Source organism: Physeter macrocephalus, chromosome 20, assembly GCF_002837175.3.
Source record: "Physeter macrocephalus isolate SW-GA chromosome 20, ASM283717v5, whole genome shotgun sequence".
Taxonomy (NCBI): Eukaryota; Metazoa; Chordata; class Mammalia; order Artiodactyla; family Physeteridae; genus Physeter; species Physeter macrocephalus.
The window spans coordinates 2,692,345-2,707,154 of NC_041233.1; the positions used below are offsets into that span (position 1 = coordinate 2,692,345).

The window sequence follows — 14,810 nt, forward strand, 5'->3', positions numbered from 1 at the left end:
TCCTCTTGTGCTCTGTAAGGACTGGGGTACTCAAGTCCACACACTAGCTACCTTCATGAAGGAATTCTTTTGACCAAAGTTTACCCTAAAACCAATTTCCTCAACTCCTTTCTTTCCCCCAAATTGTTCAAACACATTTTAAGGTGTGGAAGTATAGGGCGCAGGGTGTTTTATATGGCACAGTACCCTTTAAGAAACCTAACATTTTTGTGAACGGGGAGACATTCACAACATACTTAAACTCTGTATTTACAGAAATTGTTTATCGGCGCTGCATAATCTGCACTGTGAGAAAGTGTGTCGTGAGTCAAAGGATAAGCTGAAATGCTATAGTGTGATGATATATGCATTAGAGAGCTACATAATTTAAAAGGAAAGCATATTATATATTTTAATAATTCCAATGTATTTGTCATATGGCCTTAATTTAACATTTTTTTCCTTTCTCCCTTTGATTTTGCGCTTTTATCCGAGAGGGCATCTTTTATTTTTAAGACATGTTTGAAACTATAAAGAATATGCTACTGCAACTTAATATAAATAATCCATAAGCAATATACACGCATACACAAAAACAGGGCCAGGCATCAGACCACTGACGTTGTACTTTCGGGATTCACACGAATCAGTCTCGATGCATTTCTGAGGTCCTGGAGTTGCTTGGCGGGTTTCCCCACACCCTCCTCAAACCTTTTCTCCACCACAGGGAGGACCGTTTCATACAGAAAGGATGCATTCTGTCTGATAAAAGCCTTCTTCTCTGGATCTTGCTCGCACCGAAGACTGTAATCCACGTGCTGAACAGCAACCAAAATGATTTCCACCAGGCTCTCCAAAAGCACCATGTGCAGCTCCGGGAAATACAGCTTCAGTGCCTCCTCCAAGAAGCCCATGGTCTGTTTGGTGAAAGCAACCACCGTGTAACTCAGGTTCACCCAGCAGTCATCCCCCGTGTACTGCTCGAAGTTACCCACTCCACAGCTCTTCATCTCCTCTTTGAGTTTCCCCAGGGCCTCTGGAGTCATCAAGTTCATCCTCCTCCACATCTCCTCAGAGTTGCGATGCTTAGTGGCTTCGATGATGATTTCTTTGTAACTGTGCAAGGCCACTTGGATGTCTTTCACCAGGAGGGCGTGGATGATGAAGGTGAGGTCTAGTCCGATGTCGCCCAGTTGCTGACAGTGCTCCTTTGCCACTTTTACACACTCAGCTGCTGTGGAGAGGCTCTCCTTACTATCAAACACCTGCTTGCTAAAAGCATCCACAAACATGCCCATGGCTGACCTCGCCCAGACCACAAAGGCAGAGTAGCAGCCGCTGTCGGTGCCCGCAAAGTCCGTCTCAAATTCCCTGGCGGTCTCCAGAAGGCTGGTAAAGAAGACGTGGCAGAGCTTATGAATGTAGAGTAAAGTGGCACCTTCAATGCGAAGCTGGCGTATTGCAGTATGCACAGCTGCTGCCCTGTTTCTCAAAAACAGCTCACAAGCCTTCGTGCACTGGCCAAGCCGGATTAGCTGAGAAACCGCCCGGCGGGTGGCCTTGGGACCACCTCTCAGGGACCGATCCGGGGAGAGTTCAAACACTAGCACCTCAGTGAGCTGGCGGACACGCTCATCCACTCTGGCCCTTAGTTCTTTTACAGGAGGTGGGCTGGGCTTATCTTCCAGGTAACGGTTCAATTTATCCAGCAGGTCGACGGCCCCTTCAAAGTCCCTCTGGGCAATACAGACATCCAGGTCTTCAGGCAATTCCTGGATCCATTCCACTGAGAGGTCCACCTTCTCTTCTTCTGCCTCGGGAACAGCTGGTTCGCCGTCATCTTCGTCCTCAAAAGGGTTGCTAGCCTTGGAAGTCACCTGGGGTGGCCCTCGAGGGGCAGCTGCCTCCTCCTGCCCCCTGCGTCTTTTTTCACTGAGGGCCCTCTTGGTTTCCTCCAGCACTTCCAGCCACTCTCGTTTGATTTTTGCGTTTTCTGCTTGAAAAATACGGCTCTCCGGAAACATGAGCAGCTTGAACATGTCCTTCATGGGCGGGTTGTCCTTGACATTGACCACGGCCAAACCATCCAAGGGATAGAGGGCGTTGTAGCGATACATCCCCCGCCGCTGTGGCAGCCAGGTGGCCACCAGCAAACAGTCGTTCATGAGAAAGCCATGCACCCGCTGCAGCTGGGCCATGTGGTCCGCCTCGTATTCCACCAGGTCCCCGTTGTACACCAGGTACTGTCCCGGCGTCTCCAGCAGGTGCCTGCAGCCTTCCACCTTCTCAAGCAGGGTGGTGAGAGTGCGCTGCTTTCCTTCCTCGCCTGGCCCGGAACTGTCGCGGGAGGCGCCCCCGGGGCTGGGGAAAAAGCCACCCTGGCCCCGGAGGTGGTCGCGTCCCCCCGCGCCGCCTCCCCCCTCCTCCCCTCCGGAGGCGGCGGCGGCCCCCGCGGCGGCGGCAGCCGGCAGCAGGGTAAGCGGGATGCTCTCCAGGCTGCTCTTCTGCTCGGTCAGCAGGTGACTGAGCTGATACATCTCGCTCTCCAGGTAGGAGATCTCGCGGGCCGTCTCTATGAACTGCCGGTAGTTCTGGTAGACGTTGCGCTTCAGGTTCTGCGCCGTCTCCTCCGCCAGCGCCTGGATGCGCTGCCGGTGCTCCTGCAGGTCTCGGTCTCCGTCCGACTGCTGCGAGAGCTGCTTCACGTACAGCCGCGCCTCGAAGCCGCCCGACTCCAGCTGCCGCCGCAGGCGGCTCGCCCCACTGTCTGACATCGCCATCGCCATTTCCGTCCGAGACTCACGCAGTCCCTGTCACTATCGCCGTCGCCGGTGCCGCCGCTGTCGAGGCCCACCCAAGCCGGGCCCAACTCCAGGGCTGCGGAAGCAAGCTGGAAGAGAGACGAGTACGCCTGCGCCCGGGTATGAACTTCAGGCACTGCGCCTGCGCAGCGGCCTAGGGCGCATGCGCCGGAGAAGTTATTGCGGAAGCGAGTGGAGGGCGTGGCAAAGAGACGTAGGTACTGCGTCAGAATCGAGCGTGACGTTGGTGTTTGATGTTACTCGGGAACCGTGAATGCGGTAACCAGTTTCTGAAACCTGCCTCCGGCTCAAGTCCTGGGAACCCAAGTTTTGAGCCCACTGGGAGGTGCTGTCACGGTGAGTTCTTTTTTTTTTTTGAGCCCCAGAAGCATGACTTCGGCGTCTGGGACAAGTTCCGTTCTCGAGTTAGTCTGACTGAGTCTCGCGAGAGCGGCGGGCTGACCCGCGGGCCGGTATCTCCTAGGAGGAGCTCGACCCGGCCGTCCGAGGCTCCGGGACGTAGAGTCCCCCGGCCTGGACTCCGGCAGCCATGGATGAGGACCTGGTTTTGGCGCTGCGGCTTCAGGAGGAGTGGAACTTGCAGGTCTCGGAGAGCGCACCGGGCCGGGAGCCCCTGTCTCTGGTGGACGCGTCCTGGGAGCTGGTGGACCCCACCCCCGATTTGCAGGCCCTGTTTGTGCAGTTCAACGACTGTTTCTTCTGGGGCCGTCTGGAGGCGGTCGAGGTGAAGTGGAGCATGCGAATGACACTGTGAGTACCGAGCCCCGCGGGGGGCGGGGGGCGCCGGCGGCCTCAGCTAGGGCTCTGGAGCTGGGGCCAGGTCCTGTGTCCTTTCCCTGCCCTTCTCTGTCCCGCCCAGACAGCGTCAAGGGAGCCCTGTGGCCCACCCCGCGGCGGTTTGGCTTGTAAGGGGACGTTCCTTGGCGTTAGGACGATGAGCTGACCCTTTTCTGATGGGGCTCACGGGAGCGCTTTAGGACCCAGGCGGGAGAAGCAGCCGGAACCTGCCCCTGAGAAAGGAGGCCGGGGCCGCGGCTTTCTTTCTTCCCCGGGACGCGTGCAGTCCCTGCCGGGCTCGGCGGGTACCGCCGCTGGGCCGCGCGCGAGCTCGCGAGTCAGGGTGGGGAAGGGGCTGGCGTTTTCCTACTTCTGGGTCCAGGGGATCATCTTTTTTTGGGGGGGGCGGGGTGCGTCTCAGAGCAGGCCTTTCCGGCACGCCGAGTCTGGGAAATGCCGGCTCCAGGTAACCTGCTCCTGCATACGAACGGAGTTGAGAAGTTGACAGTGCGGTTCGAGGCCACCGCGCTTACTCTTGGATGGAGGCGAAGCGCCCTGAAGTAAGAGATGAAGGTACGACACGAAGTGTGTTTCTAGTGCCATGCTGCTGCCTATGTGGGTTTCCTCGATACTTCTGGACACAGGCTGCCGGAGACCTGGCTGTCACCGCCACCGACGACTGACCGACGGTGGCGTGTAGGGAGGAGGCAGGGAGCGGCAAACGGGACGGCCTTCTTCGAGCTCTTACGTCCCGGCTGGGGTTCGGCGAGTCCCTGCTGCTCCCGTGCCTCCCGAACTGGCGCGAAAGGCAGGGACCGCCCTGCCGAGCGGCTGCGCGTGCGCTGTCGAGAGACCCCCCCCCCCCCCCCCAGCCCCAGAGCCCGCTCAGTCTGGACCGTGCGAGAAGGAGCCAGCGGTGGCCGTTTCCCGTCCGCTTCCCATTCGCGTGTCTTTGCTAAGCGACAGTTTTGTGGTGGTTGTTTTCCAGGTCCGCTGGGATATGCAGCTACGAAGGCAGGGGCGGAATGTGTTCCATCCGTCTCAGTGAACCCCTCCTAAAGTTGAGACCAAGAAAGGATCTGGTGGAGGTATTCTTTGCGTGAACCTGATGCTTAGCTTAGTAATTTAGAAACGCTTGTTACTGGTTTAGACTGCTGTAAATTAACTTGTGCACGTGAAGAAGAAAAAAACCGTTTTCCCTCACTGCGAACTTTTATTGTGGGGAAAATAATAGTGATTACCTTATATTCTTATCGCGTTTCGAAGATAGAGGCTTTCAGGTACGTCACCCAATTTGATCCTTACGGTAATCCTGTTTATGTTCAGGGTGTGTTGTCCTCATTTTTATAAATGAGATAATCAAGGTTCAGAGAGGCAAAGTGGTTGGTTTAGAAGCAGAGAAAAACTTAGGATCCAGATCTTTGTATTGAGACACACAGATTTTGATTCTCCTCTGTTCAGCCGCCATGGTGTCCTCCCACACGTGTAGCTGAGCTGGCAGAACAAAGCAGCGTGAGGGCACACTGCTTATCTAGAGCTAGTGGTCACTCCTGCTAGCAAAACGGAGCCGTGGGAGCTGTCAGAGTATGTTTAGTTGAGTCGAATAGTTGCCTGAAGATCCCCAAGATACAGCCAGTGTGAGTGGTCTTGCCCCAATTATATCACCTGCAACGTATGCACTAGAGGGCATAGGTGGTAGAGGTTGGATGGGAAATAAGTTAAAACATGCTTGGAAATATGTTTTTAAGGGTAATAAAAGGTAATGGGTTTCACAACAATGTGAATGTACTTAGCACTACTGAACCATACACTTAAAATGGTTAAGGTGGTAAATTTTGTTACTTTTTTTTTTTTTACCATAGTTTTAAAAAGGTAAATAGCCACTAAATGTAAAATGGTACAACAGAAATAACTCAATAAGAAAGAAAGGAATAAAGGAACAAAGCCCAGATCAAATAAAGAGAAAGGTGGACATAAAAACAGCAGTTATTATGTTAAATGTACATGGACTAAACACTCCAGTTAAAAACATGAAACGACATCCTAGATCAACAGAGACATGCTTAAAATAAAGGCACACATGTAAAATATAAAAGGATGAGAAAAAGCGTATCATCCAAATACTAGACAACAGAAAGCTGTTATGGCTTTATTAGTATTAGTTTAAAGATTTTAAGGGAGGGAGTTTTACTAGAAAAAAGGGAGACATTTTATAATGATAGAATAATCTATTAAATAAAAACACATAATGACCCTAAAAGTAATAACATAGCTTTAAACGACATGAAGCATCAGTTAGCAGAAACAGAAAGATAAATAATCAATCCACAGTCATAGTTGCAGATGTTAACACAACTCCGTTGGTAATTCAATGAATAAGCAGAAAAAAAAATAGTAAAAATTAAAAAAAAAAAAAGTTGAACAATATGATCAACCAGATCAACCTTACCAGGAGCCCTAATTGGAACAGCCCTAACTGAAAACTGCTTAATGAATATTTGTTGCATAAATGATTAAATTAACACGTGAACAGTTTTTTTTCTTTTTAAGGTAATGGGCAAGAAGAAAATGGGAAATAGGTGCTAATGCTTCAAGTGAGCATTTGCTGTTGGCAGAAAGTTCTAACATCAGATCAGGAAGGTGGACAGAGGAAGAATAGGGGACTCTGACCCGTATTGAAAGTAGCTGCCTAAATTATAATCAGTAGGATTCAGAAAAGGAAAAGACTTAAACTGGTTGAGGAGGTCAAGAAAAGCTTCAGAGATGTGGATTTATTACTAGTAACATCACCACGCCTACTGTGTGCCAGACTAACCTAGTTATTCTAGTGTTTGCCTTTACCACAGCCCTGCAAGATTAGGATATCTCCATTTTAAGGATGAGGAGCAAGTTGTAACTCGTCCAGGTCACATGGATAACGAATACCAGATCCTTGGTTTAGGCTCTGGTGTCCCTGGCCCTAAAGCTCTTGTCCTGTCCCCTTAGAACTGTTACTCCTGTAAACTAAAACATGGGGGTGAGCCTGACGGGACAGATTGGATTCTCACATGTACACATAGAAGAGGAGGCTATCTTGGCAGAAGGAACGGGAGTGCTGAGAACAAAAGCGAGGCCGCTAAACTTATGGCACGTTTAGGGCCAGAAGTAGTTGTTTTTGTCCAGATACAGAACAGTGGTGGGAAATAGAGGTATTTGGGGACCATGTTGTGTAGAGCCTAAATGTGGAAAATAGTAGATATATAAAAATAGAAGTGTTCAGCATAATGCCACGTCCCATTTCCGAGATGTGTTTAAATTGGCCCCAAAATCAGGAATCCAAGTGGTTTCTCCTTTCTGAGAATAGGTATCATTATTTTAGAACGTTGAGAGACATCTGAAGTGTAGAATGGCCTTTGTCTCTAAGTCTCAATGGAGTGACATTTTCTTGAAAAGATAGAATTGATAATTTTAAAAGGGATGGTTTCATAATGACCAAGTTAAAATGTTTTGATTCTCCCATTTTGCTGTTCAGCATAATTTTATAAGACTAAAATTCATTAATGCCAGTCTAGTTCTTCTGATGGAAATTCTTTTTTTCACAAAACTATGGAGGATTATGAAAAAGGTATACTTTTGAAGACCTTCGTGATTTTCACTTTTTGTATTCACATTTTTTTAGAATAAAGTATGAAATAGCAGCCTTAAGTGCTTTTGTTAACTTTGCACCTAAACTGCTACATCCTTGTGGAATGAGCTGGTTTTACTGTTTGTTTTAAATTTTTACACGATTCAGAATCCCAAAACTATAGAAAGCTGTACACAAAGAAATCTTGATCTCCCCCATGCCTCTATTCTGAACTCTCTGCCTACTAAAGGATACTGTTATTAGTTTCTTTTTTCTATCGTTGTTCTGTTTTGCCAATATTTATATCCACTCTTATCCCCTCCCCACCACATAGCATACTTCTTATACAAAATTCTGTGTATACTCTTCTGTACTTTGCCTTTTTTCATTAAAATGATAGAGTCTGTAGCCTCCTCCAGATCATTTCATAGAGAAATTTTTCTTTCTTTTTTATGGCTGCATGGAATTCCATTATGTGGCTCTTCTTTCAACAAGGCCCCTATTGCTAAACACTGTTCTCACTCTTTTGCTTTTGTAAGCAGTGCCACCGACAAAATACCTCATATGTACGGCCTTTCATTTTAGTCTGGGTATTGCTGAGTTCAACGATAAATGGATTTGTAATTTTGTTAGATGTTATCAAATTCTCTTCCCCAGGGAGAGGAGAATTTGTGCCATTTTGCACTCCTACCAGTGATATATGGGAGTGCTTATTTTCCCTTAGCTTTACTAATGGTGTCAAACTTTAGGAGTTTTACCAATCTTGATAAGCAAGAAGTGGTATACTAATGTATTAATCTGCATTTCTGTTTTTATAAATGACGTTGAACGTTTTTCGTATGTTCATGGATCCTTTATGTTTCCTTTTCTCTGACGTGTCCGTGACATTTGTCTATTTTAAAATAGGATTGTTGGTCATTTCGCTGTGGACTTTTAGGAGTTCTGTATATTTTAGGAATTAATAGGCTGTGAGATGGTTGCACATATATTTTTCTGAGTTTCTTTTTTCGCTTTACTTACAAAATTTTTTCCCCATACAGAATTTTAAAATTTTCATGTAGTTGAATTTGTCAGTCTTTTCTACTGGATTTTGATTAATAATTAAAAAGGCTTTCTTGGAACAGGGAGTTCTTAGCCTGGGACCTACAGAGCTTTGGATATTATAGAGGCAAAGTTTTGTGAATGCGTGCTTATGTAAGTTTTCTAGAAAGATCGTTCGTGACTTTGTTCAGTATCTGAATGGAGCCTGTGATCCAAAGAAGGTTAAGACCCCAGGTAGAGTAAGAAAATGCATTTTTATTTTCAAAAGCACCGTAACAAATTAATTTGACTGTTTTCTGTTTCAGACCCTCTTGCATGAAATGATACATGCCTATTTATTTGTCACGAATAACGATAAAGATCGGGACGGGCACGGTCCAGAGTTTTGTAAACATATGCATCGCATCAATCGCCTGACGGGAGCCAATATAACGGTATATAAAGCCACACACGTTTATGGTATTCAGTAGTTATTTATTCAGTACTTGGTGAAAATAGAGAACTGGGTAGAAATGAATACCATGTTTGAGGATTTTCCACAGCAAGCGAGAGGCCCAGAGAAGCTGCCTGGCTTGTCGAGGACCGCGTAGGCGAAGGGCAGCCGCACCGGCGATACCCTGAAGCCTGCAACCACAGCTAGGGCAGCACGTTGCACAGGGCTACTGCAGGCCTGCGAACCTCTCTTCTGGACCACTACAGTCCGCTCCTCCTCCAGTCTGTCCCATATTCTGCTACCATTTCATACGTCATTCCCTTCATCAGAAGTCTTTGATTCGTATTTCTGCATGATATTGTAGGAGGCGGCAGAGCCTGGGGTCAAAAAAGCAGGATGGGTCAGGTTGCTTGTGTCCAGACGCTGGCGCCACTGACCTTTTACACTATTTTATTCTGCTTTCATACCTCTCACGGGGTGGCTCTTGCCTATCTTTACATACCTCTGCAGAAGATGTGTAATGTAGTGCCTCTACAGGCGCTTAGCGAATATTGAATTGAATGGAACCAAACAAATATTAATTCCTACAAAGATTAAGTGCCTTGGTGTGTTTAGATATTTCCTTCCTTTAAAAGGCAGTAAAGGCCAGTGTGATGGAAAGCGAGAAGTGCTCACCCTCCGTGTATTATCTTCTAGCTGTCAGTTTAATTTTCTAGAGAGCTCATTTCATTACGGGACAGAGTTCCTTCAACATCAGGGAAGTGGCTGCATTAACACAATCACATAAAATCCAGATTAGCAAAAGAAGTATGGAGTTGCTAGTGTAAAAGACTTATAGTTTCTTCATTAGAATTTACACTTTAAGCAAAATCCTAGTATACTTCCTGTTGTTCAGTTGGAAGAGGATATGCCCTTTTATCTTGGGTGTCTGTGTGTTTTCATCTAGAAGGTTTTATCAGGTGGACACCCCTTGCTTTTACAGGTTACATCATGTTACAGCAGACTCCACAGGGCATCCACATTGAGAACAATTTTACTTTAGTGACTACATTGTTAAAAAGTGACATCCCCAGGCTATAGGAATTACAGAAATTGGAAGCCAAACAGATCCAGTTCCCTGTCGTCTTTGCCGCTGAATTGTTAGGCGGGGTGTCGTCAACATGAGAGAGCGGGCGGGGTCCTTCAGACCTCCTTGCTCCCAGACCCTCTGTCCTCCAGTCTCTTCTGCACCTGCTGTAATTGGCGCTGTTGGCGTGCTTGCCAAATAATAGAGTTTGTTTGCTTATAATGGAGAGATGGTGATTGTGAAACTATTTATCTGTAGAGTTATAGAAAGCTTAGCATTCTTTCCCACAAGGGGACTTTACTAAAGAGTTAAATGCCTTGGTTTAAACAAACAAAACAAAACTCATAGGCTGTTGCCCCTCATCTTACATAAATAGTAATGTTTCACTGAGAGGACAGAAGGAAAAGGCGCTCAGAGGCATTCGGGAGTATCAGTTTTCAACTGGCGCCCTGCCGCCCTCAGTACTACAGGGTGGGAAGGCTAACCCGCCTTTCTGCCTCCTGCTTAGGTTCTAAGTAAGATTTCATCTAGAGGGTGAAACAAACGGTTCCTGTTTAAGGACTGAAAAGCACATTTACAGAGAATTTTATTTGACTCAGTGAAGCTTTTCACTCAGCAAACACTGAGCACCTTCCCTGTGCCGGGCCGGTAATAGCCACTGGGGGGTGGGTACAGGCTGAGAACATTCCAGTCCTGGAGAGCTTTTCACCTATAATCAGATAAAATGATAGCGCGAAGGCTTATTATGAAGAAATGGGTGGAGCCAGACGCAGGTGCGGGTGGGTTTGACAGACGCTGCATGCGGCCTGGCGCTTGTGTTTGGGTCCAGCAGTTACAGGAGACGGTCCTCAGGACCCTTTGGTTACTTACAGGGGAAGATTTCAACTTGGCAGTGGGAACAATTCTTATTTATTACAGCGTTATCTAAAATCTTGTCTTTATCCTAGTTTTTCATCGTTTAGAAAGAGGGCTTCTGAAACTTTTAGCATTTATAGAAGCTTTTTGGTTTTTTATTTGTAGTTTTTTTGCCTTCCGGTCTCAGCTTTTTCTATCTTTACACAGTTTACAAAGCACTAAAGTAAGTGCTGCTGTTTCCCATTAAAATGAACTTTTGAAGAGAAGCTAAATATCGTTACTGTCTTTCCCAAAACACAACTTCAGAAAGCTCTGGGAAACTGGAAAGTTGAAAAAGGGGGCGGGGGGCTGCTTATGTATTTTCTTACACTTGTTAACCTGCCTACTTAATGCTGACAACTTGGTCTCGACCCAGGTGTACCATACTTTCCACGACGAGGTGGATGAGTACCGGCGACACTGGTGGCGCTGCAATGGGCCGTGTCAGCACAAGAAGCCGTATTACGGCTACGTGAAACGCGCCACCAACAGGGCACCCTCTGCTCACGACTACTGGTGGGCTGAGCACCGGAAAACCTGTGGAGGCACCTACATAAAAATCAAGGAACCGGAGAGCTACTCACAGAAAGGCAAAAGAAAGACAAAACTAGGAAAGCAGCCAGTATCAGCACAGAATAAAGGTAACTCTGCTTACATTCTTCCAACTTTTCCACAGCCGTGGCTGTAACGCAGACAGTACTGTCCATCAGAGAACTGGTATTAGATAAGCCTAAGGATTGTTTCTAGTGTAGACGTTTTCAAGTGTGGATTGAAGGGGGAAAAAAAATCCCATTGTCCATGAAATGGTGGTAGAAAAATGTCCTCTGCTGTATATAGATGTGAGTAAAAGTAGAAGTAGTTTCCACTGCTAAAATGTGAGGGTAAAGTCCCTTTCCCTATCCTGACTCACTGGGTCACTAGGATAGAAACAGAAGGCAAAAGGATTGTCAAAATGAAAACAGTAATTCAAATAACAATGCCCGGAATGTAAGTCCTAGCTACACCCCTTCCTATCAGTTGGAGTCTATCCAAGTAACTTCTGTTGATGTATGTATTTTCATTGGGAGAATGGAAAAGGATATGACATGTATTACGCTAGTACTTCAAGATTTATCCCTTTCCTGTGCAGTTCAGTTACTGCTTTTTTTTTTTTTAATTTTTTTTAGCTCTATAATCTCACCTTTATTTAAGTCTTTATTGAATTTGTTACAATATTGTTTCTGTTTTATGTTTTGGTGTTTTGGCCTGGAGGCATGTGAGATCTGAGCTCCCTGACCAGGGATCGAACCTGTACCCCTTGCATTGGAAGGGGAAGTCTTAACCACTGGACCGCCAGGGAAGCCCCTAGAGTAACTGCCTTTTGAAGGGGTAACAAGGTTACTAAAGTTAATGCTTCTTCCCTTGGGGAGTTGTGGATTTGATGTGATAAGGACTCACAGACATACACTATATTTCTCAAATCTGAAGTGTTTATTAGTAAGTTGAGAAGCTATAGAAGAATTTATGTGGAGAGATTATGTCCTCAATTTTGTGAGTTGGGAAGAGAAGAATGCGGTAGCAGATGTTTCCTTTCTGGAATGACACTTAAGCATACAAAAAGCAATTTTCAAGGTAAAAGTTACTTTGCTGTTGATGTTTGCGTGATAGAACTGCTTATCTAAATAGGAGAGGGTGTTTTTGTCCTTTATGTTTTCTCAGTACCACAGCTTTCTGACTGCTGAGGATTGTCCGTCTCCCATTAGTAGATAATTACAACATAGTTCTAATGCAGAACAGAAGTAGTATTTCTTCATTTGGAAAAGCTATCCATTAGCTTAATATCTGTCATGGTATTGATTTTGAGCCAAGGAAGAATCTTATTTGCCTCTTTTGCAGGTAAACCGAACAGAGGGGAGACAGAGTTGTTAATCCCTTTCAGTGGGAAAGGGTATGTTCTAGGGGAAACCAGCAGTTCGCCTTCATCTGGGAAATGTATCACTTCACATGCTGTTAAAACCCAGGATCTTTTAAATCAGGACCATTCAGCAAATGCCTTAAGACCCAATTCGAAACCTGAGGTGATATTTGAACAGAACGGTTCAAGTGGAAAAACTTCCCTAGTCTCCGCTGCTCTCGGTTCCAGTCACCCGAGTGTTTTCAGCAACTACTTCTCGAGCGTATCGGTCTCCAAGCACGAGGCTTTCAGAAGTGCGAGTGGGTCTCCGATGAAGAGCCTCACGGTTGGTGACATCACTGCAAACTCGGTCTCTTCTAGTTCTCAGAGGAGCGTGACATCTTCTAAGGTATCCCTGAGAAATCCTTTAGAAGCAGTGGAATCGACATCTGTGACTGCACCCCGGGATGCAGGTGGGCCTGAAGATAAACTCCCACGTAAACGACCCAGGCTCGAAGACAGGACTGCTTTCGACAACTTGTTTATCACGAAAAAGCAAAGACAGAGTGGTGGTGACGATCCAAAGTGTGGTTCACGCCCTGCAGCTGCGACGCAGAATGCCGGCGGTTCGTCCGGTCAGAGCAGGAGGGTTCACTGTCCTGTGTGTCAGAGTGAAGTTCTGTACTCTCGGATTAACGAGCACTTGGACTGGTGCCTTGCAGGTGATGGCCTCCAAGTCAAAAGCTGAAAAAAATCTCTGAAAATGAATGGGTCTCACACGCCCACCCGCATTACCTCATGGCACAGTGTCAGCCGCTCAGGAATTCCTGGTTAATGCTCAGATTTGCAGGTTATAACCTAGTTCACCCATATTAAATGTTCTTTGTTATATATACATATATGAGATTGTAGTTTAAAATATTTTATGTCTAAAGGTGCTATAATTCACTCTTACGTATACTGTAGCCCAGAGTTTGTTCTGGATGCATACATGTATAATTTTTAGATACTTTTGTACTTTCTTTTAAAAGTATTTAAATCTGTTAATCTTATTTGCATATTTTCCTTAAAATAGTCAGTGAGGAATCCTGTCAGGTGTTTGGTTAAGTTGAATATTCCTTTATTAATATTAAAACTCATTCCCAGAACTGGTAATATTCATAGTATCGGACATATTGACCAAAAATACAACCTAGTTGTTTGCCGGTACTCAAGGTTTTTGGTTTTTCTTTTTTTCTTCAAAATTTTAACAGGAAATACATTTCCTATATTATAAAGATTTTTATTTCTCTGTCTCACTAAAAGGTGGCAGCAGATTTTAGGTTCAAGTACATAAGCAGAGTAAAATAAATTTCTTTTTGAATATTGCTAGTAACAAATAGCCACTCTAATTCTGTAGGCCAGAGTTGAGCTGTTTTCTCAGAACTTTAGTAAAATGACTGGTTAAAACTCAGTACTAAGTAACTGGCATGTATAACATAACCAAGTTGCCTAGTTTATGTACAAGTGGACCATCCTCTGGAAACAGTATTATGAACCTTAAGCCAAAGTTGAAACCATTTAGGAATACCATTTGTGTATGTAAAAAAGAATATTTCTTTTAAAAAACATTCTTTTCCACGTCCCAGCAAAGGGACAGAGATAGTTTGATCAATTTACTTTGTGTCATGGCTCTACCGCCAGCGTGTTGGCATATTTTCAGGGCCTTAGTTCACAGGTTTTCTTTTTCTTCACTTCGTTGCAACATGACTTCACATACATAGGGTGCAGCTGGGTTCCCCACTGAGTGACCACTACCCAGGTGCAGTTAGAGAACATTTCGGTTGCCATGAAGTGTCCTGGGCGCCTCTTCCCAGTCAACACCCACCACCCCAGAGTAACCACTGTGTTTGTCTGTCACCACAGGTTAGTTTAGCTTGTTTTTAAACTTCATGAAGTAGTACCTTTGTTGCTATGGGTAGCAGAAGTTCGGTCTTTTAATTGCTCTGTAGTAAATAGTATGAATATGCCCGAGTTTATTTATCATTCTGATATGAACGGACATTGGAATTATCTCCAGTTTGGGGCTGGCCGTTCTGAGTAATGCTGCTAAGAACATTCTTACTCATTTCTGCTGAGCATATCCCCAGTCTGGAATGCAGGCTCACCAGGTGCATTTATGTTTAGCTTTAGTAAACGCTGCCAGTTTACAGTCCTGCCAGCAGGGTATGAGAGCTTGTCGTCCAGCAGTCTTAACGCTGTTGTCAGTCCTTTTCATTTTAGCCTGTCTGGTTGAGTGTTTACGAGTTTTGATATTTCTTAAGCATGAAGTTAAACTAATA

The 14,810-nt window shown here is 45.6% G+C and overlaps 2 protein-coding genes across 4 annotated transcripts; one reads left to right on the forward strand and one right to left on the reverse strand.

Annotated features, from left to right (window-relative positions):
• Nucleotides 1–450: 450 nt before the first annotated feature.
• EXOC8 (exocyst complex component 8) lies at nt 451–2,905 on the reverse strand. The gene has a single exon (XM_007127598.4). The coding sequence runs from the start codon at nt 2,763–2,765 to the stop codon at nt 588–590; it is 2,178 nt and encodes a 725-aa protein (XP_007127660.1). The 5' UTR covers nt 2,766–2,905; the 3' UTR covers nt 451–587.
• Nucleotides 2,906–3,047: 142 nt separating this feature from the next.
• On the forward strand, nt 3,048–14,810 carry SPRTN (SprT-like N-terminal domain). Of its 3 annotated transcripts, XM_007127599.4 has the most exons (6): nt 3,048–3,137; nt 3,265–3,551; nt 4,567–4,666; nt 8,529–8,657; nt 10,993–11,257; nt 12,492–14,810. In XM_007127599.4, exons 2-6 carry the CDS (start codon nt 3,331–3,333, stop codon nt 13,235–13,237), a joined length of 1,461 nt encoding a protein of 486 aa, XP_007127661.2. In that variant the 5' UTR covers nt 3,048–3,137; nt 3,265–3,330; the 3' UTR covers nt 13,238–14,810. The 3 variants fall into 3 exon arrangements, with proteins under 3 accessions (XP_007127661.2, XP_054936893.1, XP_054936894.1); XM_055080919.1 differs by lacking the exons at nt 3,048–3,137; nt 3,265–3,551 and adding an exon at nt 4,011–4,151 and having other exon boundaries at nt 12,492–14,809; XM_055080918.1 differs by lacking the exons at nt 3,048–3,137; nt 8,529–8,657 and having other exon boundaries at nt 3,210–3,551.